The sequence below is a fragment of the Notolepis coatsorum genome (genome assembly GCF_963971535.1).
Source record: "Notolepis coatsorum genome assembly, chromosome: 4".
NCBI lineage: Eukaryota > Metazoa > Chordata > Actinopteri > Aulopiformes > Paralepididae > Notolepis > Notolepis coatsorum.
In genome coordinates, this window is record NC_140168.1 from 148,639,225 (window position 1) to 148,664,503 (window position 25,279).

General features: G+C 42.5%; 1 protein-coding gene across 1 annotated transcript in view; it reads right to left on the reverse strand.

The window, feature by feature from the left end:
* LOC311226728 (regulator of nonsense transcripts 1) overlaps positions 1 to 25,279 on the reverse strand; it is a gene marked incomplete at its 3' end in the record, with an annotated part of 278,920 nt that overhangs the window by 227,149 nt on the left and 26,492 nt on the right. The window contains exon 2 of the mRNA XM_084312138.1: positions 19,097 to 19,233. Coding sequence (XP_084168264.1) covers positions 19,097 to 19,233 — 137 coding nt within the window. The remainder of the gene's footprint in view (positions 1 to 19,096; positions 19,234 to 25,279) is intronic.

Here is a 25,279-nt window from a genome sequence, read left to right on the forward strand (position 1 = left end):
CATGGCTGGTCGTTTTTTTTTATCTACCAGCCACCTTGGCTGGTAAGCCAAAACGTTAATTTTGTTCCCTGGATGCAGACCAGAGAAAGACTTTCATCTTGTTTACATCAGGGTCCCCCATGTTCAATTCATAATGAATTGTAAGGGTGCAACTAGCACCGTGCAATCCATTCTTTGTGGATCTAGCCCTAAGTGTTGTTCAAGTTCATTCATAGGAATAAGATAGAGGTTGAGTACTATTATCTAAAGATAGTCAGCTAGAGTGTTGTGTTCATTCATAGTTAAAGACAGTAGAGGTTGAGTACTTTATTATCTAAAGATAGTAAGTTAGAGTGTTGTGTTCATTCATAGTTAAAGAAGATAGAGGTTGAGTACTTTATTATCTAAAGATGGTAAGTTAAGAGTATTGTGATTATTCATAGTTAACTCCATTGCCTATTTTCACAATCTTTGCGGATCTATTGTATATTCTATATTATAGCTATGGAGAAAATGGTCCGGCTCATTTGACAGACACTATTTGTAGTCCAATATGTAAAAAAGTAAATTTTTTCATGTATACGTTCGCGTGTTATCCCGTGGTGAATATTGTATAGTTTCAGAGTGATCCGTGCTAATTCCTGGAAGCTGAGTTATGGAGCGATATGTGCATTTTGCTAAAGTCGTTCGCATTGCTCGCCTGGACACGATACTATTTCCAAATCAAAGGTATATAATAGGTATTCTGTTTCATCATGAAGGCATCAAAGGGGGGGGTCGTTTTGTGATGCTCTGATCGTCAGCAACGGCATACGTTTTGAATACTACATACGCTGATCGTTGCGATCGATGTGAAATCCTTGTAGGATCAAAGTAGGATTGACGTCATATAGTCCTTTGCTAGGATTTATTCCAAAATGAATATTCCAATTGTCTGATCGCAATTTCCAGTATTGACGTCCATCGGGTCCCTGACATGAAATGGCACAAAATATGCATCAAGTGTGCTGGACGCGTTCCAAGTTGCTCGAATGAAGCGTCTCACCGCCCGGACCATATAAAATGTAACACACAGTGTGAAATAAGGTTTCAAAGGGTAGGCAATACTGCCACCTAGCAGGATTCGGCCAGCATTGCACTCTCGAGGTCTCAGAATGAGTTCCAATGATAACACAGAGGTCCGTGAGAGTGTATAGAATATTAAAATCAAAAAAAAAAAAAAAAATCAAAAAACATAATATTACGTGATTGGCGCTCAACCGCTGGCGAGCAAACACGTATTATTATGTGGTTGGCGCTAAATGAGTTAAAGACAGTAGAGGAGTACTTACTGGTGAAAATGTATTTGTATGGTTCTTCAGTTACAAATGCTAAAAAGTCAGATCCCGTTTCTTATCTGAACACAAATGCAACAATATGGATACCTTTAGAAACCAAGTTGACTGACATTAACCTCTGAACCTCTTTGTCTTCATGTGGTGGGAAGGTAGGACACCACAGTCAAAGAGATAATTTCTAGCTTCATAGTGTTCCAAGTAGGGCTGTCTTAAATACTTCGAAGCTTCGTTCGATGGCACAAGCTTCGAACATAAAAAAAAATCGAAGTAAAAAAATAAATAAAAATTTGTCTCCAAAATCTTGCGCCTCCATTCCAATGAAACAAAAGTAAGCGGCGCCTCGACTCCACCTCTCTACAACAAGCATGTGGAGATTATCTGTGTTGAAAACAACAAGGACATGTGCAGCAGACATGTCGACGAAGAAGTCATCAGACGTGTGGTTACACTTTAAAATATGCAAAGACAATGCCCAAAAAGCAGAGTAGGCGAGTCAATCTATGAAAAAAAAGCACTTAACCCAAATAAAATTGATACAAAAGGTTTTTCGATGGATTCCGATAGTATTGGGCGTGCTAAATAACATACTAAAAGTCGACTAAAATCGACCCCCCCGAAAGCCGCCATTTACAAGATGGCGTCCCAGATGGCGGTGGAGATATTAAAATGGCTATATCTCAAATTGAGAATATGGTGCAAAGGATTTCTCAACTGATTCTGGTACCTCTGGGCATGTTCACTAACATAGTAAAGATCTAGGAAAATACACCTTCCAGAAAGGCTTAATTTTCAAGATGGCGTCCAAAATGGCGGCAGACCAAGCTTAAAATGGCTATATATCTCAATAGAAAAAAATATATAACTATGATTTTTCACTTGATTCTGGTACCTCTAGACATGCTTGTGAACATACTAAAAATCTAGGAAAATACACCTTCCGGCATCATTGATGGGAAAGGGACATTTCATGGGATGGGCATGATAGCTGCCTTGACACCAGGACAGAAGACAGACCAAAGGATTCCGAGGTTCAGAATTAATGAACTGAATCTTGTGCAGAGGTCAAAAGTTGTGATAATAGATTATCACTTTGCCAAACACTTTTGCAGAGACACCACATTTAAAGAACTTCCAAGACTCGCAGAATGTAACAAGATGGTTGATCTGCTTTGGGAGTTATCGTTCAATTTCAAACAGCCTGCACCTGGTTGGCAGGGGATGATGCACATTATTCATAAGGGAGATGAACATCCAGGGCAGTCTTCAGTGAGATACTTACCAATGATAGACATGTACTCCGGAGACAAAACATGCATTCTGTCAACACTGGAGTTCATTTGTGGTCTGGCATCCAAACACCACCTTGCCCCAGTAGTTACATTTGACCAACCCCTATATTGGAAAGCAGCAGAGATAATCCTAGATTCACCACAGTGCAGTCACCTCAAGTCCTTTGTCCTGCTCCTAGGAGGATTTCACACATTTATGAATTTGCTAGGAGCAATTGGTACACTGATGGACGGTACAGGACTTAAGGACATTCTAGGGGTAGTCTATGGGGAGAACTCAGTAGCCCATATGATGACAGGCAAATCAGTTCAGAGAGCATTCCGTGGCCATCTTCTGGTTGACAAATGTCTTAACCGCATGATAATATCAGAAATGGTAGATGATAGTCATGAATTTGCAGCAATGGTTGAACAGTCTGAAGCAATGTATACCTCAATAGTTAAGGGTGAAATGCCATTGGAAACAGTATTCACATCAGAGACCCTCATTACAATAAATGAAGAGCTGGGAAAAAGGAAGATGGAACTGTGTGCTAGATCCAAAACTAGTCAGTTGTGGCTAAATTACCAACACATGTTAGAAGTTGCTAGGTCACTGATAACAGCAGATCGCACAGGTTCCTGGCTTTTGCACCTACGCGCTGTTTCTGAATGCATGCCGATATTCGCTGCGGCTGGGCATTACAATTACTTGAAATCGGCACACTTTTATGTCCAAGAGATGAGTCAGCTTCACATCAACCACCCAGATGTCTTCAGACAATTTGAAAAGGGTTTTCATGTTATCCGTCGCAGCAGCCAATCATGGGCAGGCCTCAGCTCAGATCTTGTAATCGAAACAACATTGATGAGGTCATTGAAGACTACAGGAGGGATGACACATGGAAGTGGAATGACCGACAATCAGAGATCCCTTTGGACAATGTCAAAGGGCATAACATCAGAGTATAACACCGCAATGCAGGAGTTCTCAAACCAGACATACACAACATCAGAACAGCACAAGGATTCAACAGAGGCAAGGATGAAAAGGGATGCTGCTGACCTGGAGAAGACCACTTCAAAACTTGCTATATGTTCACCTTTCTCTCCAGACTCTTCTTTAAGGAATGTTGTTACAGGTGTTGTCGCTGAGGATGGAGTGAACGTGCATGATTATGACATGATTACGGCATTCACATTTTCATTTAGTAGAAAGGATAAAGCCATAACCCTTGGACAAAAATCGTCTATCAAGGTTGCTCCTGATCGAATCATTGATTCTGCACTTCTTTTTCAACGTTTCCTTATTGTCTCCCAAACTGGAGAGCTCAAGTTTTCAAGTTTCTTTAATAGTTGTCATACAGAAGTACAGAATACTTTCATACAAAATGCTTCTTACTGTTACGCTCCAGAGACTGTGCTAGACAAGATAGTATCAAATAACATAGTATAGCATGTAATTTAGAAGTAGAAAATGAGGTCAGTGTTCAGTATAGACATATGTACAATGTTCGATGCAGAATAGACGTAACTGAGTTACCATATAATATACAATACTATGCAGTGTACTAATGTACAGTACTATATAGTGCAAAGCAGAAATGGGATGAGGTACAATTTAGGTACAATTTACAGTAAGGTGTACGAGTTGTAGTGCAATCCTTCATCAATAAATATAAAGTGTGGGGAGTGGGTGCTACAGTGTGTTTGTTTAAAGTGAGTGTGTGCTATAAAGTGTGTGGAGTGGGTGCTACAGTGTGTTTGTTTAAAGTGAGTGTGTGCGTGTGGATGTGTGTGCTATGTGCGTTTGATGGTTGTTGTTGTGTAGTGTTCATTGTTCGTTTAGCAGCCTGATGGCCTGGGGATAGAAGCTTCTTCTGAGTCTTTCTGTGCTCGCCTTGAGACTCCGGTATCGCTTGCCTGACCGCAGCAGTTCAAAGAGGCAGTTGTTCGGGTGACTGGAGTCTTTAATGATTCTCTTAGCCTTGCCCCTGCACCGCTTGTTGTAAATGTTCTGGAGGGTGGGGAGCCCCCCTCCAATTGTGCGTTCGGCTGAACGTGTCACTCTTTGTAGTCTGCTTCGGTCTTGTGCAGTGCTATTCCCAAACCAGGAGGTGATGTTGCCAGTCAGGATGCTCTCTATTGTACATGAGTAGAAGTTCTTAAGGATCTTCTGACTGACTTGGAACTTCCTTAGGCGCATGAGGAAGTAGAGGCGTTGTCGTGCCTTCTTCACAACACTGTCAATGTGTGTGGTCCATGTCAAGTCCTCGGATATGTAGGCTCCGAGGTACTTAAAGCTGTTGACTCTCTCAACCGGTGCCCCGTCGATGCTGAGGGGGCTGTAGTCCTTGACCCCCGACCTCCTGAAGTCCACAATCATCTCCTTTGTTTTGCTGACGTTCAGGGAGAGGCTGTTTTCCTGGCACCATCCCGCCAGCTGTCATTGGAGGAGGTTATGCGTTACGAACTCAGTCCTTTCCCTCCTGCCCTCTTTGAAGCCGGAAACGTCTTCCGCAAAGCTGATAAACCACAACTAGCGCACGCAATCTGTGATCATGCAAGTGATGCAATCCTAGATTCTGTACCAGAAACGGAGCATTATGTTCTTGATGGTGGTTCACTCCTTCACCGAATACAATGGAAGCACGGACAAAGCTATGGTAAAATTGCACAGTCATATGCAGACTTCACCATCCAACATTATGGCTCAGCTACAACCATTGTGTTTGATGGCTATGAGGATGGGCCATCCATTAAAGACAACACACATCAAAGAAGAGGAAACAATATTCATCCCATTGTCAACTTCACTGCTGAGACAGAGTTCTCAGGTAAGAAAGAGGAGTTCCTGTCAAGAGATCTGAATAAACAGAAACTGATCCACATGATAAGTGATGAACTGAAAGAACGGGATTGCACTGTGGTCAATTCACTTGGAGATGCTGATGTAGACATAGTAAGGGCCGCAGTGGGATCATCTCTTCTTCACACCACAACGCTGATTGGAGAAGATACTGATCTCCTCGTCTTACTTCTTTACTATGCACAGAGAGATAGCAAGGGCCTTTATTTCAGATCAGACAAGTCGAAAGCTGATGGCAGTTTTAAAGTGTACGCCATAAACCATTTGAAAGAAGTACTCGGACAGGATGTGTGTTCTCAGTTGCTGTTCATCCATGCTGTGACTGGCTGTGACACAACTTCCCGGATCTTCGGAGTTGGCAAAAAGACAGCATTCCAAAAACTTGTAAAAGGGGATCCTGTCCTTCAGGCTTGTGCCAATGCATTCACTGTACCAAACCAGACAACAGATGTGATCGATGACCTTGGGTGCCAAGCAATGGCTGTCTTTTTTGGTGGAAAGTGCACAGATTCGCTTGCAAAAATGAGATATAACATTTTCAGCAAGAAGGTTGTCTCAGCTTCATCAACGGTAACGCCTGAACGTCTACCACCAACTGAATCTGCTACCAAATTCCACTGTCGTAGAGCATACTACCAGGTCATGGTCTGGATGGGAACAGATGATGGTATAGATGCTCTAGACTGGGGCTGGAAACTGCAGGACAATAGATTTGTCCCACTCATGTCAACAATGAATGCTGCTCCAGACAGTCTCTTGAAGGTCATTCATTGTAACTGTACCACTGCCTGCAAGACACTTCGCTGCTCATGCAGAAAATATGGACTACCTTGTACTACTGTCTGTGGACCATGTCAACTTCATGAATGTGACAATCCACATAACAAGTTTCTCCCAGAGGATCCTGAAGATGATGATGAGTAGGCCTAAAGACCACAATAAGTGGGTCATTTATTTTGTGTTCAACACCAAAGCCAGCTTTCTAGGTTGAATATAATAACCAATTTTAATTTTAGCCAAAATAAGCTACAGGCAGCCATTTTGATGATGCAAATGATGCATTCCTAGCAGATATATTTAGCTAGATATTTTGCTCGTTATTAATGTATAGAGGTGCCAGAATCAGTTCATAAATCCTTTAGAAATGTTTTCCCATTTGAGATACAGGCATTCTAAGCTCCCAGTCGTCATTTTGGACACCATTTTGAAAATTAAGCCTCTTCGGAAGGTGTATTTCCCTAAAACTTTAGTATGTTCCTAAGTATGTCTAGGGGTACTTGGGGTACCAGAATCAAATGACAAAATCATTTATATAATTTTTATATTGACATATATATAGCCATTTTAAGCTTGGCCAGCCGCAATTTTGGACGCCATCTTGAAAATGAAGCCTTTCTGGAAGGTGTATTTTCCTAGATTTTTAGTATGTTAGTGAGCATGCCCAGAGGTACCAGAATCAGTTGAGAAATCCTTTGCACCATTTTCTTAATTTGAGATATAGCCATTTTAATCGCCCCGGCGCCATCTGGGACGCCATCTTGGAAATGACGGCTTTCGGAGGGGTCGATTTTGGTCGACTTTTAGTATGTTATTTAGCACGCCCAATACTACCAGAATCCATTGAAAAACCTTTTGTATAATTTTTTTTGGGGTTAAACCATATATTGACTCGCCTAGAGTGGCAGATATGCCAGAAGAAAATGGCATATCACAACTCTACAACAACTTTGTCAAATCACCTAAAAAACGTAAGTATCGTTGTACACGACGGCGACGCCACACAAAACATTAATAAGGCTATGCCTATGCTGCTATGACTAATGTGTTACCAAGTTGGCTAATTTAATTGTAATCATCTGCTTTTGTAGGTGCATTGTCTGATATAATTATAAATTATAAATTAAATATAATATAATTGTTTGCTTGATAGACGAAGGTTGCAACATAATTATGTAATGTCATTTCGTTTGGTGTGAGAGCAGCCCCACTGCACCCAGGCAGCGCAGCCGAGTGAAACCTTGTTGTCACGAAAGGGGCTACTTAATTAATTAATCCAATCCACTTTTATTTTTTATTTTTTTAGAAGCTTCGATTGCCAAAAAAAGCTTCGAAGGTCAGCCCTAGTTCCAAGGGTTGAGTTTTCCTCTTGCGACTCATTATTGATTGAGACCTGGCCTATGCTAGTAGCTACAGAACAGCACCACCAAAAAGACGGTCCTTGGCACAACCAAGGAGCTAAACCAAAGCAGTGGACCACCGTCAAGGATAAAAGGAGAAATAAACGAACCAGGACCTCACCCCCGGTACCGCCAGGAAATAGTTTCAACCTACTCTCGGAAACACGTATATCAACACCCAAAGCAAAGAGACTTAGAAGCGTGGCTAACGACGCTAACGAAGCAAACAGCGAGCGTAACGGAGCTCACGCTAACGACGCTAATAGCAGGAATACCGGAGCTCACACTAACACTAGCGAAGCAAACAGCTGGCATGCCGGAGCTCACGCTAATGCTAGCGAAGCTAACAGCCGACACATCGGAGCACACGCTAACGACGAGGAAAACAGAGCCACGAGGGACGTGGCTAGCAAACACGACCCAGACTGAGCTAACGGCTAACAGCGAAGAGACTACCATACGCCGAGGAGAACGTCGCGGTAGCCGACACCGAAGGTACGAGACTAGCATTAACATGACGGCTACTGAGAAGGCTAGTGGTACAGCTAGCAAGGCTATTTCACCGAGGCCACAAGACTGTGGTGAGAACCGGCAGACTTGGCCTAATCCAAAAACAAACGGCCCCAGAACTGTTGGAAAGAAAAATACTAACTTCACACAGAAAACAGACTGCATATTGATTGGAGATTCCACAACAAGGTACGTGGAAATGGCAAACACAGAAAATCGATGTCTAGAAAACACATCTGTGAAGGAGCTGTCCGAAATACTTCCAACACTCATCGGGCCAGAAATAACAAAAATTGTCATTCACTATGGATCGTTTGACATCCTGCGAAGGAAAACGGGCACAGAGACATTGAAAGAGGATTTCACAGGGGAGCTCCCGTAGCTCACCGCATATCTCGGCGCTATTTCTGCGTCGGGGAAAACCGTGCTCGTCACGGATCTGGGGGACACGAGTTCGATTCCCGGACCCGCCGTCATTTCTCAGAATGTCTTCCCCTGCTCTACATCCCATTTTCAACCTGTTTCTGTCGGTCATGCTTGACCAGAAAAGCGATAAACGCTAAAAAAGAAAGTTTAAAAAAAAGAAAGAGGATTTCACTTGTTTAATGAACACACTAGACAAATATCAGGATATATCCATCAGTGGACCAATTGCATGCTACCGCAGAGGACAAGAAGCCTTTAGTCGACTCCTAAATTTTAATTCATGGTTAGAATCTGCCTGTCTTACACACGGACTGAATTTCATTGACAATTTTAATGTGTTCTGGAATAATCCTGAATGCTTTCAGAGGAATGGATTCTTCCCAAACCGCCTTGGTTCGAGGCTTCTAGCAGCAAACCTACGTCATGCCTTAGTGACTTCCAAGGGCATCAAACTCATGATACAAGCACGAGCACAAGGCATCCTGTCCCCAGACAAGGCCATCATGGCCACCAGCAACCCGCTTGATCAAATGTCCCCGAGAGAGCTAATCAAATCAGCTCATCATGCACTAGAGGAGATGGACAGTTTGCTAGCACCAAAAAGGGTATTAAATGAATAGTACAAACACCATGCCATCTTTCAAAACATACCGGTAATCTTAACCAGCCAATGGCATGGTAAAAGCAATAATAGATATACACCATCAATGCGTTCACCTGCTATTAACCGCAAAGCCATCAAGGTCAAGCAGACCTCCTCTAAAGAAGTCCAACAAATAAAATTAGCCCTCCTAAATGTCAGATCACTGAATAATAAAACATTTTTAGTAAATGATCTGATTAAAGAAAATAACTTAGATTGCATCTGCCTAGTAGAGACATGGCTCAATAATGACACAGCTACATCAATAATGATAGAGGCTTCTCCACTAGACTATAATTTTTATCAAATACCCAGAAAAAATAGAAGGGGTGGAGGAGTTGCAGCAATTTTCTCCTCAAAACTCTTGTTTAGAATCACGGAACTAGGCGAGTTCATGTCGATGGAATATCTTGCCATTGAGCTCAAAACAGAATCAACCATTATTGTCACAATATACCGACCGCCCAGACACTCACCAATATTTATACAGGAGCTCTCTGAACTGATCTCATTATGTGTTACCGGATATGATAAGGTGATCCTAAATGGAGACTTGAACATCCATTTTAATAAGAAAACAGACTCCAAAACTATAGAGCTAGAAAATCTACTGGATAGCTTTGATCTAACACAACATATAACAAATGCAACCCACAAGCTTGGAAATACATTAGACTTCTCAATAACTGAATTACCTGTCTCCGACCATCACTGTATATTTTTTGATACTCAAATAACCCTTACTAAAACAAAAAAAGAAATCATAGTTCAAAAGAGGCTCCTAAACGACAAGGCTGAATCAAAGTTCATTAATCTTATCAGACTACATGAACCACACAATCATAAAAGCTCTCTAAATGAAATGGTAGAAAATCTCAATGATGCACTGTCATCTGTATTAGATTCTGTCGCCCCACTAAAAATGAAAAAGAAGAAAACCAGAGCCTCGCCCTGGCTGAACTATAATGCGGTCAACAAAGAAAAAAGGAAATGTCGTGCAGCAGAGCGAAAATGGAGAAAAACTAAAACCACCATATGCTGTGATATATACAAAGATGCTTTAACGGCTTATAATAAAACCATCTGCTTAGCAAGGAAAGACTACTTCTCTAAAATAATTACAGAAAACACTGGAAACTCCAGAATCCTTTTTTCCACTATTAATCTACTACTCAACACTGCCCCTACACCTCCTCAGTCATCAGCGGTTAAGTGTGAAGAACTTGCACTATTCTTTAACAACAAAGTAACCTTGATCAGGGCCAGCATTACTCATGATGGAAATAAAGCTGATTGCAGCAAACCGTGCAATGTAACCATGAGAAGATTCACATGCATCACATTAGATGTACTCTGCAAAACTGTCTCAGAATGTAACTCCTCCACATCAGACATTGACCCTATACCTACAGCTTTCTTCAAACGGGTGTTTAATAGTGTTTCAAGCCCTGTGCTAGATATCATAAACACTTCCCTTAGAACTGGTATTTTCCCAGATGCCTTTAAAACAGCAGTTGTAAAGCCATTACTAAAAAAACCTAACTTGGATAGTAATGAAATGGCAAATTATCGTCCAATATCCAACCTACCATTCATTAGCAAAGTACTTGAAAAGATAGTTTCAGTTCAAATAAATTCCTTTCTTGAAGAAAACAACATCTTAGAAGAATTTCAGTCGGGATTCAGAAAATATCATAGAACTGAAACTGCCCTCACCAAAATAATCAGTGACCTCAGGCTAAACTCTGACGAGAATAAGATCTCCATCCTTATCCTGCTAGATCTCAGTGCAGCATTTTATACAATCGATCACGATATTCTAATCGATCGTCTTGAAAACCTTGTCGGTTTCTCAGAACATGTGCTAGGCTGGTTCAAAACATACATCAGAGGGAGGAAATTCTATGTTAGACTAGGAGAGCACATGTCTGATATATACGACAACAACTATGGAGTTGCACAAGGGAGTTGCTTAGGTCCTTTACTCTTCTCCCTTTACATGTTACCGCTGGGTAATATCATCAGAGAACATAATGTATTAGCTCCATTACAGACTGCTTACTGGCAATAAATAAATGGATGAGTAAGAACTTCCTGAAACTAAACGAGAACAAAACTGAAATTCGAATTATCGGCCCCAAAACTAAAAAAGAAACGTTAATAAAGAACCTGGGAGGACTAACCCCTTGGATCAAATCTGAGGTCACTAGTCTCGGGGTTATCATAGATTCAGAACTGAACTTCAATTCTCATATTAGCAAAGTAACGAAAACATCGTTCTTCCATCTCAGAAATATAGCAAAAGTACAACCATTTATTAATCAGAACGATGCTGAGAAGCTAATTCATGCATTCATATCTAGCCGGTTAGACTACTGTAATGCACTTTTCACAGGTCTCCCTAAGAAAACCACAGAGAGGCTTCAGCTAATCCAAAACTCCGCAGCCCGACTGCTAACTAGAACCAAAAGGAGAGAGCACATTAGTCCAGTCTTAGCTGCTTTACACTGGCTTCCTGTAACATTTAGAATTGACTTTAAGGTCCTTCTCCTTACATACAAAGCTCTAAATGGACAGGGACCTAGCTACATCACCAACACTAATAAATTACACGCCAGCAAGAACACTGCGATCATCAGCTGCTGGACTACTAGAGGCTCCCAGAAACAGTCAAAAGAGGATCGGTAATGCAGCCTTTATCAACTATGCCCCAAAACTGTGGAACAAACTACCCCAAAACATCAGGGAAGCCAACTCGCTAGACATCTTCAAAAGATGCTCAGGCATTTCAATGACTTACCTGCACTATTCTGACCCTGCCTACTTTTATACACTGCCTATCAAATTCATGTGTCGGTTCTATGCTAATTTTATCTTATTTTATCTATTTTATCACACTTTTTACTTCTTCTAATTTTTAGAATCATTATAAACTATTTTTATACTGAATGATTTACCATACCTTGCTACCTGTCTATCTTTTTTATGTTCGCTTATACCTGTATTTTTTACTGTTGTGAAGCACTTTGAACTGCAACCTCTGTATGAAAAGTGCTATACAAATAAAGTTATTATTATTATTATTATTATTATTATTATTATTATTTATTCAGTATTAAATATATTCATAGTATTCTCATGAAGTCCCATGACAGTATGGAGCAATGCCACAGCCCATTGACCTCGGCTGTCATTTCATAACAATCACCTGTTTGCCAACCAGAGATGCCTGTGACTGAATACTATGAATATCATACACTATTTTTACTTCTATCCCAAAACTAAACAGTAGAGCATTAAGGCAGGGAGACATCCAAATGCCTGAGTCAACATTCTAATATTTGAGAACAGGGCACAAAATAAGCAAGCCAGCAAAGTGCAGTGAGTTTATGATGAACAGAACTGAACTGTGACTGTACACTAAAAAGTACAGAATATTGGGAGGGTCCTCCTGATATTGACTTGAACTGGCATTTGCACAATCCATGACTTAGCTGTACCAAGCAAGTCTCAAAAATCCTCTCCTTAACCCATCTTAACCTTGTACATGTACACATCTCCTTCATGGTTTTCTTCTGGCTTCACCGGTCAGTCTATTGCATGAAAGAAGATGTTCCTGATGTTTTGTACAGGTGTAGAGTTGGGTAATATATTGATGAATATTGCTTATCCTCAATCAATGGTCCTCATTCACGAACTGACTTTTCGTTCGATTTTCGGACAGGCGTTTATGAGCTTTTCTGGCCGATTTTGGCATTCATGAACGGTTCCTTTTCGGGGATTCGCTTGTAGCTAAGAGCAGGCTTTACGAGCGCGGAAAGGCAGTCGTAAGTCAAACAGACTGGTGTGTGCCGTGTTCTTAACTTAATTTAGGAGAAATCATGTTGATTGCGTTCACGTCGATTCTACAGACATCCTCGGATATAATGAGCTGTTGAATCTGTTTGCACACGGTCCTGCATGCCCTTATAAGGAGCTGGCGGGGCATTTCTGTATGCAAATTCAGGTGTACGACAATGTGCTTTCAGTTTAAGAATGAGTGACGTTCTTCATTCAGTTATAATCATTTTGGCAACTTACAAGCACCTCTCCATGCGTTCAGGAATCCGGGGAGGACTATCGTAGGTTTCCTCTTACGAGATTATTTACGAGGAAACTTGAGAATGTTAGTGAATGAGGTCCAATGTGATCATATTGTTGTTTTCTTATTGTGAATCGGGATATATAAGCTTGTTTAATTTATGTTAAATTCATAATAAAAACCAAATATTAAGTCCAAGTCAAATATCTCACAGAATTAATTCTGATATATTTGAGAATGTCACTTGCAAATAGTGTTTGATCCAGTATCACAATTATCATGCATAGCCAACATCAGCTAAATGATAAATGTTAACATTTAAAATGTTCCAATATACGACACACTACTTCAGAATATGCACTGCTACTCAGTGTAATATGTAACAACATAATTATTGATGACAAATCACAATATAAGAGAGGCTCAGCTCAAATTAATGAATGCTGGCAGTGACAGTGGACCCCCAGGGCATTATAGTGGAGGTTAAATAGTCCTATATGATTTGTCACAAACTGACAAAACCCTTCAGTCTATGCGATTTTTCAAATATTGGAAGCATAATATGCAAGAAATTTTTTTAGCATCATGCTAAGTCTATGGCGTGAATGAAGCTTTCTACATTATGTTGCTATTAAGCCATTTTCATGCTTCGTACTCCCCTTGACTTCCACTAGCATGTTTAACGTTATGCTTCCAAATGCTAGCATGTTCTGCTTCCAATATCTCAATACAACACTGCTGCAGTTGCCTTTTGGATGGATTGAAAGATTTTCCATGAATTGCTTCTGAATTCCTAAGGAATAACACACCCTAAAGGCTTATTTGCGCTTATATCTGCAGGCGTGCACATGGAGGCCCTTGGTGTAATAGGTATTACCTGCAGGCGTACACATGGAGGCCCTTGGTGTAATAGGTATTACCTGCAGGCGTGCACATGGAGATCCTTGGTGTAATAGGTATTACCTGCAGGCGTGCACAGGGAGGCCCTTGGTGTAATAGGTATTACCTGCAGGCGTATCAGGGAGGTCCTTGGTGTAATAGGTATTACCTGCAGGCGTATCAGGGAGATCCTTGGTGTAATAGGTATTACCTGCAGGCGTACACAGGGAGGCCCTTGGTGTAATAGGTATTACCTGCAGGCGTACACAGGGAGATCCTTGGTGTAATAAGTATTACCTGCAGGCGTACACAGGGAGATCCTTGGTGTAATAGGTATTACCTGCAGGCGTGCACAGGGAGATCCTTGGTGTAATAGGTATTACCTGCAGGCGTGCACAGGGAGATCCTTGGTGTAATAGGTATTACCTGCAGGCGTATCAGGGAGACCCTTGGTGTAATAGGTATTACCTGCAGGCGTGCACAGGGAGATCCTTGGTGTAATAGGTATTACCTGCAGGCGTATCAGGGAGATCCTTGGTGTAATAGGTATTACCTGCAGGCGTATCAGGGAGACCCTTGGTGTAATAGGTATTACCTGCAGGCATACACAGGGAGATCCTTGGTGTAATAGGTATTACCTGCAGGCGTGCACAGGGAGGCCCTTGGTGTAATAGGTATTACCTGCAGGCGTATCAGGGAGGCCCTTGGTGTAATAGGTATTACCTGCAGGCGTATCAGGGAGACCCTTGGTGTAATAGGTATTACCTGCAGGCGTACACAGGGAGATCCTTGGTGTAATAGGTATTACCTGCAGGCGTATCAGGGAGACCCTTGGTGTAATAGGTATTACCTGCAGGCGTGCACAGGGAGATCCTTGGTGTAATAGGTATTACCTGCAGGCGTACACAGGGAGATCCTTGGTGTAATAGGTATTACCTGCAGGCGTACACAGGGAGATCCTTGGTGTAATAGGTATTACCTGCAGGCGTACACAGGGAGATCCTTGGTGTAATAGGTATTACCTGCAGGCGTGCACAGGGAGATCCTTGGTGTAATAGGTATTACCTGCAGGCGTGCACAGGGAGATCCTTGGTGTAATAGGTATTACCTGCAGGCGTACACATGGAGGCCCTTGGTGTAATAGGTATTACCTGCAGGCGTGCACAGGGAGATCCTTGGTGTAATAGGTATTACCTGCAGGCGTGCACAGGGAGATCCTTGGTGTAATAGGTATTACCTGCAGGCGTACACAGGGAGATCCTTGGTGTAATAGGTATTACCTGCAGGCGTACAGGGAGGTCCTTGGTGTAATAGGTATTACCTGCAGGCGTGCACAGGGAGATCCTTGGTGTAATAGGTATTACCTGCAGGCGTGCACAGGGAGGCCCTTGGTGTAATAGGCATTACCTGCAGGCGTACACAGGGAGGCCCTTGGTGTAATAGGTATTACCTGCAGGCGTACACAGGGAGATCCTTGGTGTAATAGGTATTACCTGCAGGCGTATCAGGGAGACCCTTGGTGTAATAGGTATTACCTGCAGGCGTATCAGGGAGATCCTTGGTGTAATAGGTATTACCTGCAGGCGTGCACAGGGAGGTCCTTGGTGTAATAGGTATTACCTGCAGGCGTGCACAGGGAGATCCTTGGTGTAATAGGTATTACCTGCAGGCGTACACAGGGAGGTCCTTGGTGTAATAGGTATTACCTGCAGGCGTGCACAGGGAGATCCTTGGTGTAATAGGTATTACCTGCAGGCGTACACAGGGAGGCCCTTGGTGTAATAGGTATTACCTGCAGGCGTACACAGGGAGGCCCTTGGTGTAATAGGTATTACCTGCAGGCGTACACAGGGAGGCCCTTGGTGTAATAGGTATTACCTGCAGGCGTACACAGGGAGACCCTTGGTGTAATAGGTATTACCTGCAGGCGTACACAGGGAGGCCCTTGGTGTAATAGGTATTACCTGCAGGCGTACACAGGGAGATCCTTGGTGTAATAGGTATTACCTGCAGGCGTGCACAGGGAGGCCCTTGGTGTAATAGGTATTACCTGCAGGCGTACACAGGGAGGCCCTTGGTGTAATAGGTATTACCTGCAGGCGTACACAGGGAGGCCCTTGGTGTAATAGGTATTACCTGCAGGCGTGCACATGGAGGCCCTTGGTGTAATAGGTATTACCTGCAGGCGTACACAGGGAGATCCTTGGTGTAATAGGTATTACCTGCAGGCGTACACAGGGAGGCCCTTGGTGTAATAGGTATTACCTGCAGGCGTATCAGGGAGATCCTTGGTGTAATAGGTATTACCTGCAGGTGTGCACAGGGAGATCCTTGGTGTAATAGGTATTACCTGCAGGCGTACACATGGAGGCCCTTGGTGTAATAGGTATTACCTGCAGGCGTACACAGGGAGATCCTTGGTGTAATAGGTATTACCTGCAGGCGTACACAGGGAGATCCTTGGTGTAATAGGTATTACCTGCAGGCGTACACATGGAGGCCCTTGGTGTAATAGGTATTACCTGCAGGCGTGCACAGGGAGATCCTTGGTGTAATAGGTATTACCTGCAGGCGTACACAGGGAGGCCCTTGGTGTAATAGGTATTACCTGCAGGCGTGCACAGGGAGATCCTTGGTGTAATAGGTATTACCTGCAGGCGTGCACAGGGAGATCCTTGGTGTAATAGGTATTACCTGCAGGCGTACACAGGGAGGCCCTTGGTGTAATAGGTATTACCTGCAGGCGTGCACAGGGAGGCCCTTGGTGTAATAGGTATTACCTGCAGGCGTACACAGGGAGGTCCTTGGTGTAATAGGTATTACCTGCAGGCGTATCAGGGAGATCCTTGGTGTAATAGGTATTACCTGCAGGCGTACACAGGGAGATCCTTGGTGTAATAGGTATTACCTGCAGGCGTATCAGGGAGATCCTTGGTGTAATAGGTATTACCTGCAGGCGTACACAGGGAAATCCTTGGTGTAATAGGTATTACCTGCAGGCGTACACAGGGAGGTCCTTGGTGTAATAGGTATTACCTGCAGGCGTATCAGGGAGATCCTTGGTGTAATAGGTATTACCTGCAGGCGTACACAGGGAGATCCTTGGTGTAATAGGTATTACCTGCAGGCGTGCACAGGGAGATCCTTGGTGTAATAGGTATTACCTGCAGGCGTACACAGGGAGATCCTTGGTGTAATAGGTATTACCTGCAGGCGTACACAGGGAGGCCCTTGGTGTAATAGGTATTACCTGCAGGCGTACACAGGGAGGCCCTTGGTGTAATAGGTATTACCTGCAGGCGTGCACAGGGAGATCCTTGGTGTAATAGGTATTACCTGCAGGCGTGCACAGGGAGATCCTTGGTGTAATAGGTATTACCTGCAGGCGTACACAGGGAGGCCCTTGGTGTAATAGGTATTACCTGCAGGCGTGCACAGGGAGATCCTTGGTGTAATAGGTATTACCTGCAGGCGTGCACAGGGAGATCCTTGGTGTAATAGGTATTACCTGCAGGCGTACACAGGGAGGCCCTTGGTGTAATAGGTATTACCTGCAGGCGTGCACAGGGAGATCCTTGGTGTAATAGGTATTACCTGCAGGCGTGCACAGGGAGGCCCTTGGTGTAATAGGTATTACCTGCAGGCGTGCACAGGGAGATCCTTGGTGTAATAGGTATTACCTGCAGGCGTGCACAGGGAGATCCTTGGTGTAATAGGTATTACCTGCAGGCGTGCACAGGGAGATCCTTGGTGTAATAGGTATTACCTGCAGGCGTACACAGGGAGGCCCTTGGTGTAATAGGTATTACCTGCAGGCGTGCACAGGGAGGCCCTTGGTGTAATAGGTATTACCTGCAGGCGTACACAGGGAGGTCCTTGGTGTAATAGGTATTACCTGCAGGCGTACACAGGGAGATCCTTGGTGTAATAGGTATTACCTGCAGGCGTGCACAGGGAGATCCTTGGTGTAATAGGTATTACCTGCAGGCGTGCACAGGGAGGCCCTTGGTGTAATAGGTATTACCTGCAGGCGTACACAGGGAGGTCCTTGGTGTAATAGGTATTACCTGCAGGCGTACACAGGGAGATCCTTGGTGTAATAGGTATTACCTGCAGGCGTACACAGGGAGATCCTTGGTGTAATAGGTATTACCTGCAGGCGTACACAGGGAGATCCTTGGTGTAATAGGTATTACCTGCAGGCGTGCACAGGGAGGTCCTTGGTGTAATAGGTATTACCTGCAGGCGTACACAGGGAGATCCTTGGTGTAATAGGTATTACCTGCAGGCGTGCACAGGGAGATCCTTGGTGTAATAGGTATTACCTGCAGGCGTGCACAGGGAGATCCTTGGTGTAATAGGTATTACCTGCAGGCGTACACAGGGAGATCCTTGGTGTAATAGGTATTACCTGCAGGCGTGCACAGGGAGATCCTTGGTGTAATAGGTATTACCTGCAGGCGTACACAGGGAGATCCTTGGTGTAATAGGTATTACCTGCAGGCGTACACAGGGAGATCCTTGGTGTAATAGGTATTACCTGCAGGCGTGCACAGGGAGGTCCTTGGTGTAATAGGTATTACCTGCAGGCGTACACAGGGAGATCCTTGGTGTAATAGGTATTACCTGCAGGCGTGCACAGGGAGATCCTTGGTGTAATAGGTATTACCTGCAGGCGTGCACAGGGAGATCCTTGGTGTAATAGGTATTACCTGCAGGCGTGCACAGGGAGATCCTTGGTGTAATAGGTATTACCTGCAGGCGTACACAGGGAGGCCCTTGGTGTAATAGGTATTACCTGCAGGCGTACACAGGGAGGCCCTTGGTGTAATAAGTATTACCTGCAGGCGTGCACAGGGAGATCCTTGGTGTAATAGGTATTACCTGCAGGCGTACACAGGGAGATCCTTGGTGTAATAGGTATTACCTGCAGGCGTACACAGGGAGGTCCTTGGTGTAATAGGTATCCTCCTCGTCTTCTTCAAAGTTCAACTCGGCCAGCAGCTGGCTGGCTTTCAGCACAGGGTCATCTCCGTTCTGCAAAACCCCCTCAGGCCCATTCACCTGGATGGAAAGACAGGCGACAGTCAAATGTAGCTTGGCTCTATGTTTGTTAACAAATAATGGCTTGTTACTTTTGGATTTGTTGATTTCAGTTGTGAATTCTTATTTATAATTGATAAGTCTTTGCAGCATTCCCCATGCTAGATGAAGGCCTGTTTGCGCTAGGCTTATTGTTAAGACAGGCCCCACTACAAATATATTGTTGGGGGTTGTCGTGCTTCGTGTGTACTCACCCAATCGTTTTCTGCTGCGACTGAATGAATTAATTTATATAGCACTCTTCACAGCACGAATGCACAGGGTGCTTTACACTACAGCTTAGTATATAAAAAACACAACAAAACAAAATCAGAAATAAATGACAACAACAACAGACAGCAGTTAAAAAACAGTGAAACCAAATAAAAAAGTAGAATAAAAGAATTTGGATAAAATCATGAGTCACTAATTTAAAAAACAAAACTATAGGAACAGTGAGGACAAGAAAGAGTGCCTATGTATGACCAAAGGCCTGTCTAAACAAATGTGTTTTTAGTTGTTTTTTTAAAAGAGTTTTCAGAGGGGGCAGTTCGCAGGTCCAGGGGGAGAGCGTTCCAGAGCCTTGGTGCGGTCACCTCGAAGGCTCGATCACCCCTTGTTTTTAGCCTGGACCTGGGGACCACCAGGAGGTGCTGATCGGCAGATCTGAGTGAGCAGGTGTTGGTGTAGGGATGGATGAGTTCAGTGATGTAGATAGCAGCCATATAATAAGAGTTGCGACACTGTGTGATCTCGCCACCACGCGATCACGTGGTTCATGTAGCTCGCTTAGTTCCAAAACAAATCTGCACTCAGCGCCGTCTACCTGATTTTAGCGAGACAGAGGAGCAGCAGCGACTACTACTAGTCTGTTACAGCAATTTTCTGTAAATATGAATACATAATGAGCATTGATCACTGTTGTGTTCTACCATTTATATGTCTTCTACTTTATTATTTACATTTAATACTTTCTTTATATCACTAGGCGTTGGCGGCAATATCGAACGTTACTATGCTAGCTACTGATGACTATTGTTTTACTTTACATTAGCCATTTTTTTTTTTACTTTGACCAGTCAGCTGGTTCTTTTCGCGTTTATCGCTTTTTCTGGTCAAGTATGACCGACAGATACAGGTTGAATGGGGTATAGATGGGGGGAAAGACACTCTGAGAAAATACGGCGAGTCCGGGAGTCGAACTCGTGTACCCCAGATCCGTGACGCGCACGGTTGTCCCCGACGCCGAAATAGCGTTCGAGGTACGCGGTGAGCTACTGGAGCTCCCCCTACATTAGCCATTTAACGGCAGTTGTTAAACACTCAGGCATAATTTTATGAATCAGCCCACATTACAGTTACTATGTTGACAACACTTTATATTCAATATATATAATAGCATTTCTGGGGGGTGGCAGAGAGACAGCATTAATCAGTTTTTCTGTTGTCTGTGGGGACTGTCCCATAACCTAGGATAAGTTACGAAAAATATGAATGCATAGGCTAACGTTACATACTGTAACATTTACAGTATGCATTCATATTTTTCTTGTGCTTCTAGTCATAAATACACACACATCCTAATGTATCTTATGTTAAGACATTCACATATACATGCACAAAGTGAATATGGAAATGCATGAATCATACCTCAAGCTGTTATTACATTGCATTTCATACTGTAACCATTGATGTATTATAAGAGCTCTAATACATCCATGACTAACTTAAATGCTACATGTCATACTGTCCATACTGTTACTAGTGTTCACACTGTATATATCTTAGCATATTCATACCACTCTTTTCATACAGTTCATTCTGTTAATGTTCATACTGTATCTTAGCACATTCATACCTACCTTTACTGTTTATTCTATTTATAAATATTATACATAATTATGTACGTTTTTGCACTTCTGGTTCGATGTTAAACTGCATTTACAGTAGTTGTCTCAGTACTTGTAGTCTGTGCAAATTACAATACAGTTGAATCTAATCTAATCTAAATATCAATCATGCCAGAAACTACTCAATTAAGCCAAGAAAGAAGTTTGGTCAACAGTAGAAAAAAATACAAGGCAAGCAATTGCATTCCACACATTTTTTATTATTATAGGCTTATAATATGTCCAGGTAGAGGTCCAGTCTTCCACTCCTGTTGTTTGTAGTGCTAGGGCCTTTCTGTCACGACTGCTGCTCACCTCAGACTGGACACACGCACCACGCACGTCATTATAGTGGTAATTTATCCTAGAAAACAAAACAGGGAGATACATTGGAATACTGACAAAGCCATACTTGGTAATTTACTGTACAACTGGGTTAGGAAATTTGTAGGGGCCAGTTTCGAATTGCAGTCTCCCGTAGGTGTTCTTTGAGAGTAGTTTTGAAAGTGGGTAGTGATTCACATTCCTTTACAGCTTTGGGTAGGGCATTCCACATTGATGTGGCATAATTGCGAAACGTGTTTAGTCCCTTGTTTGAGCCGAATCTGGGTTTAACATGATTTGTGGAGCTCCCTCTGGTGTTGTGATCGTGGTATTCACTGACCTTTGGGAAGTATTTTGACATGTACATGGGTACCTTGGTCGTGTAGTGTATCTTGTAGACCAGGCCCATTGCAAGTTGCTGTACTCTGTCGTCTACTCTAAGCCATCCTAGGTTGTGAAAGTGGGCAGGGGTGAGGTGGGTTCTAGGAGTAAGGTCAAGCAGTAGTCTGACTAGTTTGTTTTGAGATGTTTGTAATTTGGTTTTTAGTGCCTTTGAGGCGCTTTGGTACCATGAGGTGCAAGCATAGTCGTAGTACCCTTGAATGAGTGCTCCTGCCAGTCTTCAGGGCATTATGGGGTAGAACACATAGTAGCATACTACAAGAACCTAGGCGTCCACAAAGACGACTTCAAACTGGAAAATGGGGGACCCTGATGTAAACAAGACGAAAGTCTTTCTCTGGTCTGCATCCCCTTAACAATTGTATGATTTGATTTGATTTGATTTTTTTTTTTTTCGTGTCTTACATACAGATGTATGCCCAGCCCATATGGGCTTACAAGACACATAACAATAAGTATATAATAATATACTTTACCAATTACTTAACAAATGACATATAGACCAAGATGGCCATAAGAAAATACAATAAAACGTAATATAACACAAGCTGTACTCAATGTAAATAAACAGAAAAACAAGATGAATTCAAATACAATTATATAGGATACAGTGTGTTTTGTCTCAAGTGCCATGCCTTCTCCAAAAATCCTGCAAAACCGAAGATGTCCTCCACAAAAAAACAACTCAACATACAACTCTCAGACTGCCAAAACAAATCCGGATTTACAATTTGAATTTTCTCAAATAAAGCCCTCCTCAAAGCGGTGTACAAAGGGCAATAAAAAACACACAGATCACACAGAACACACAACCGCTCCTCCTCAGGTTTACCCTGGAATCTACCCACTTCCACAGCCAATGGCAGGGTGCCAGACCTCAACTGGGCACACAGAGACCTCCGTCTTCTCTTTAAGTTTAACATTACATAAGGTTCAGTAAAATACTCATTTTTAATTGCAACACATTTTCTAAGTTTAGGTTTTTTCCAAATCTCCACCTTCCACTTATCCTGATGGATTGTTGATAATTTTGTTTTAATTATGTGAACCTTACACTGCAGATTGTTCATAAAAATCATACTCAAGTCAGTAGAAGAAAAAATCATGGACATCTCTCTTGACCAGGGATGACCGTGTGCTCTGTCCCAATTAAAAATCTTTTTTGGCAGCTGGACCAGGCGGTTCCATAACCTCACCATTTCACCTTTTTGCTTGACCAAGCAAGAGTCCCACCCCATGTCCCCTTCTATAGCCCCTTTTGGTGTGTATTTATGGACTCCTAAAAAGTATCTTATGGCCCGGTTCTGGATCGCATTACATTCAGGTGCATCATCAAAACCCCATACTCCAGCAGCATAAAATAAAACAGAACCCACCATTGAATCAAATAATTGTGTAAATGTTGAAAACCCAAGGTCAGTGCACACTTTCATTTTACTCAACACACCCCCTAGCGCCCTTCCTGCTGACTCAGACATTATTTTCCTTCCTTCTATGAAGCTCATGTACTCATTAACACTTTCTATGCCACTCACGAGTTTTCTCGGAATTATTAATATCTCGTTGAAAGCCACTCACGAGATTTCTCAGATTTTTTTTTTTTTTAGCGATCTGAAATCATATTGCATCACGCGAGCCTACCCTAGTCTACCCGAGCGCCGCCGGCGATCAGATGTGGAAAAAAGTGCCCCCTATCGTCTCCCAGATGACATAAGGGATTTTGGAATGGACTCAATGAAAATGGATGAGGAAAAAAATCCTGTACTCCACATTTTCCAGTCCACTGATGCAGCCGGGGTTATCAGAGTTCATTCTGGATCCTCTGAGCCCCGCGGATTCATGTGTACTACTGTATCACATTGGATCTATACACTTATCGATTTTTTCGAATGGTGATCAGGAATTGGAATATACCAGTTGGATACCATCTGATGTCAGGTAAGGAATCTATGTTATCAGTGTTAGGATAATCAGACTCATTTTGATGAAGATATAAGCTGTTTTGTGAAATGGGCTCTATCGGTTTCACTGTAAAAATCCAAGAGGAAATGAACACGGCGATTATCCGTGCGCGGCTCGAATGTGCATGCGTGCACGTATAATATTGATCATCTAGCGTTTATTTGAAAACGATTCATAAATAGGCAGACAAATATCAACGTTCTGGAATATTCCAGTAAAAGACGATTATCATAGAATGGTCCAGAATGGACTGTTTTTTACCTCAAAACGGGTGCTTTTCAAAATGCTCTCAAATGGAAATTAAGCGATAAAAAACCAATCTGCCTTGACAGCACTGACTGGAAAAGGATTCTTTGATAAGCGACGGGCAGATTTCATGCACCAAGAACTCATAATATTCAACATGTTTTGTAAATTTGCTTCATTTTCTGCAAACAGAACAATATCATCAGCGTACAATAAAATACTTAGGATTATATTATCTATTGGAATACCAAGATTGGCTTGCTTGATTTCTTGCGCCAGGTCATTAACATAAAGGGCGAATAAAGTAGGAGAAAGCATATCTCCCTGTTTTACACTGAATGGGTTGGGGAACCAGCCGGTCCTAACATCATTCAGCTGCAGACAGGCAGATGGGGCCTTATACAGGCTTTTGATAGCCTTATAAAATAGACCATCAATACCAGAACAGATTAATTTATAGTCCAAAAGCTCTCTATTAATCCAGTCAAAGGCTTTTTTAAAGTCAACAAAACAAACAAATGTATTCTTGCCCTCGTCCAATCTGGCTCTCACCACCGATGATAAAACAAAAACATGATCAATACAAGCTCTCTTAGCCCTAAACCCATTCTGCTCATCCACCAAAATGTCATTATATTCTAAGTATTTATTTAATCTATTATTAAGAACACTTGAGTATAATTTATAAACTGTACTGATCAAACTAATACCTCTGTAATTGAAATTTAAATTTAAATTTAAATTTAACCCTAAAACAGTAGGGTCAGTTTTTGCAGATTTGGGGATGGGTGCCTGTGTTAAAACAAGTTTGATATAAACAGTGTAATACATTCAGCAGATAGGGAGTTTTAAGGACCTCGTTAGACAACTCCTCAATACCCATAGCTTTCTTGTATTGAGCTGTACTGTACCCATTCTGCAATCTGTTAATAAAGTTTTCAATCAATCAATCAATTCAATCAATCAATCAGTATTCTTGTTTACCAGAGAGGAGATCCGGTACAAGAATCGAGTTCGTTGGTTGACTTTTTTTATTACATTGGATGCCATTTTGTCACAGGAAAGATTAGCCTCTAGGATGGAACCCAGGTAGGTAATTTCATCTTTCCTTGTGACAATATTGTCACCCACTGTAACTGAGAAGCCGTCGATCTTGCTGAGTTTGTTATTTGAACCGAAGAGAATGGACTCTGTTTTGCCCATGT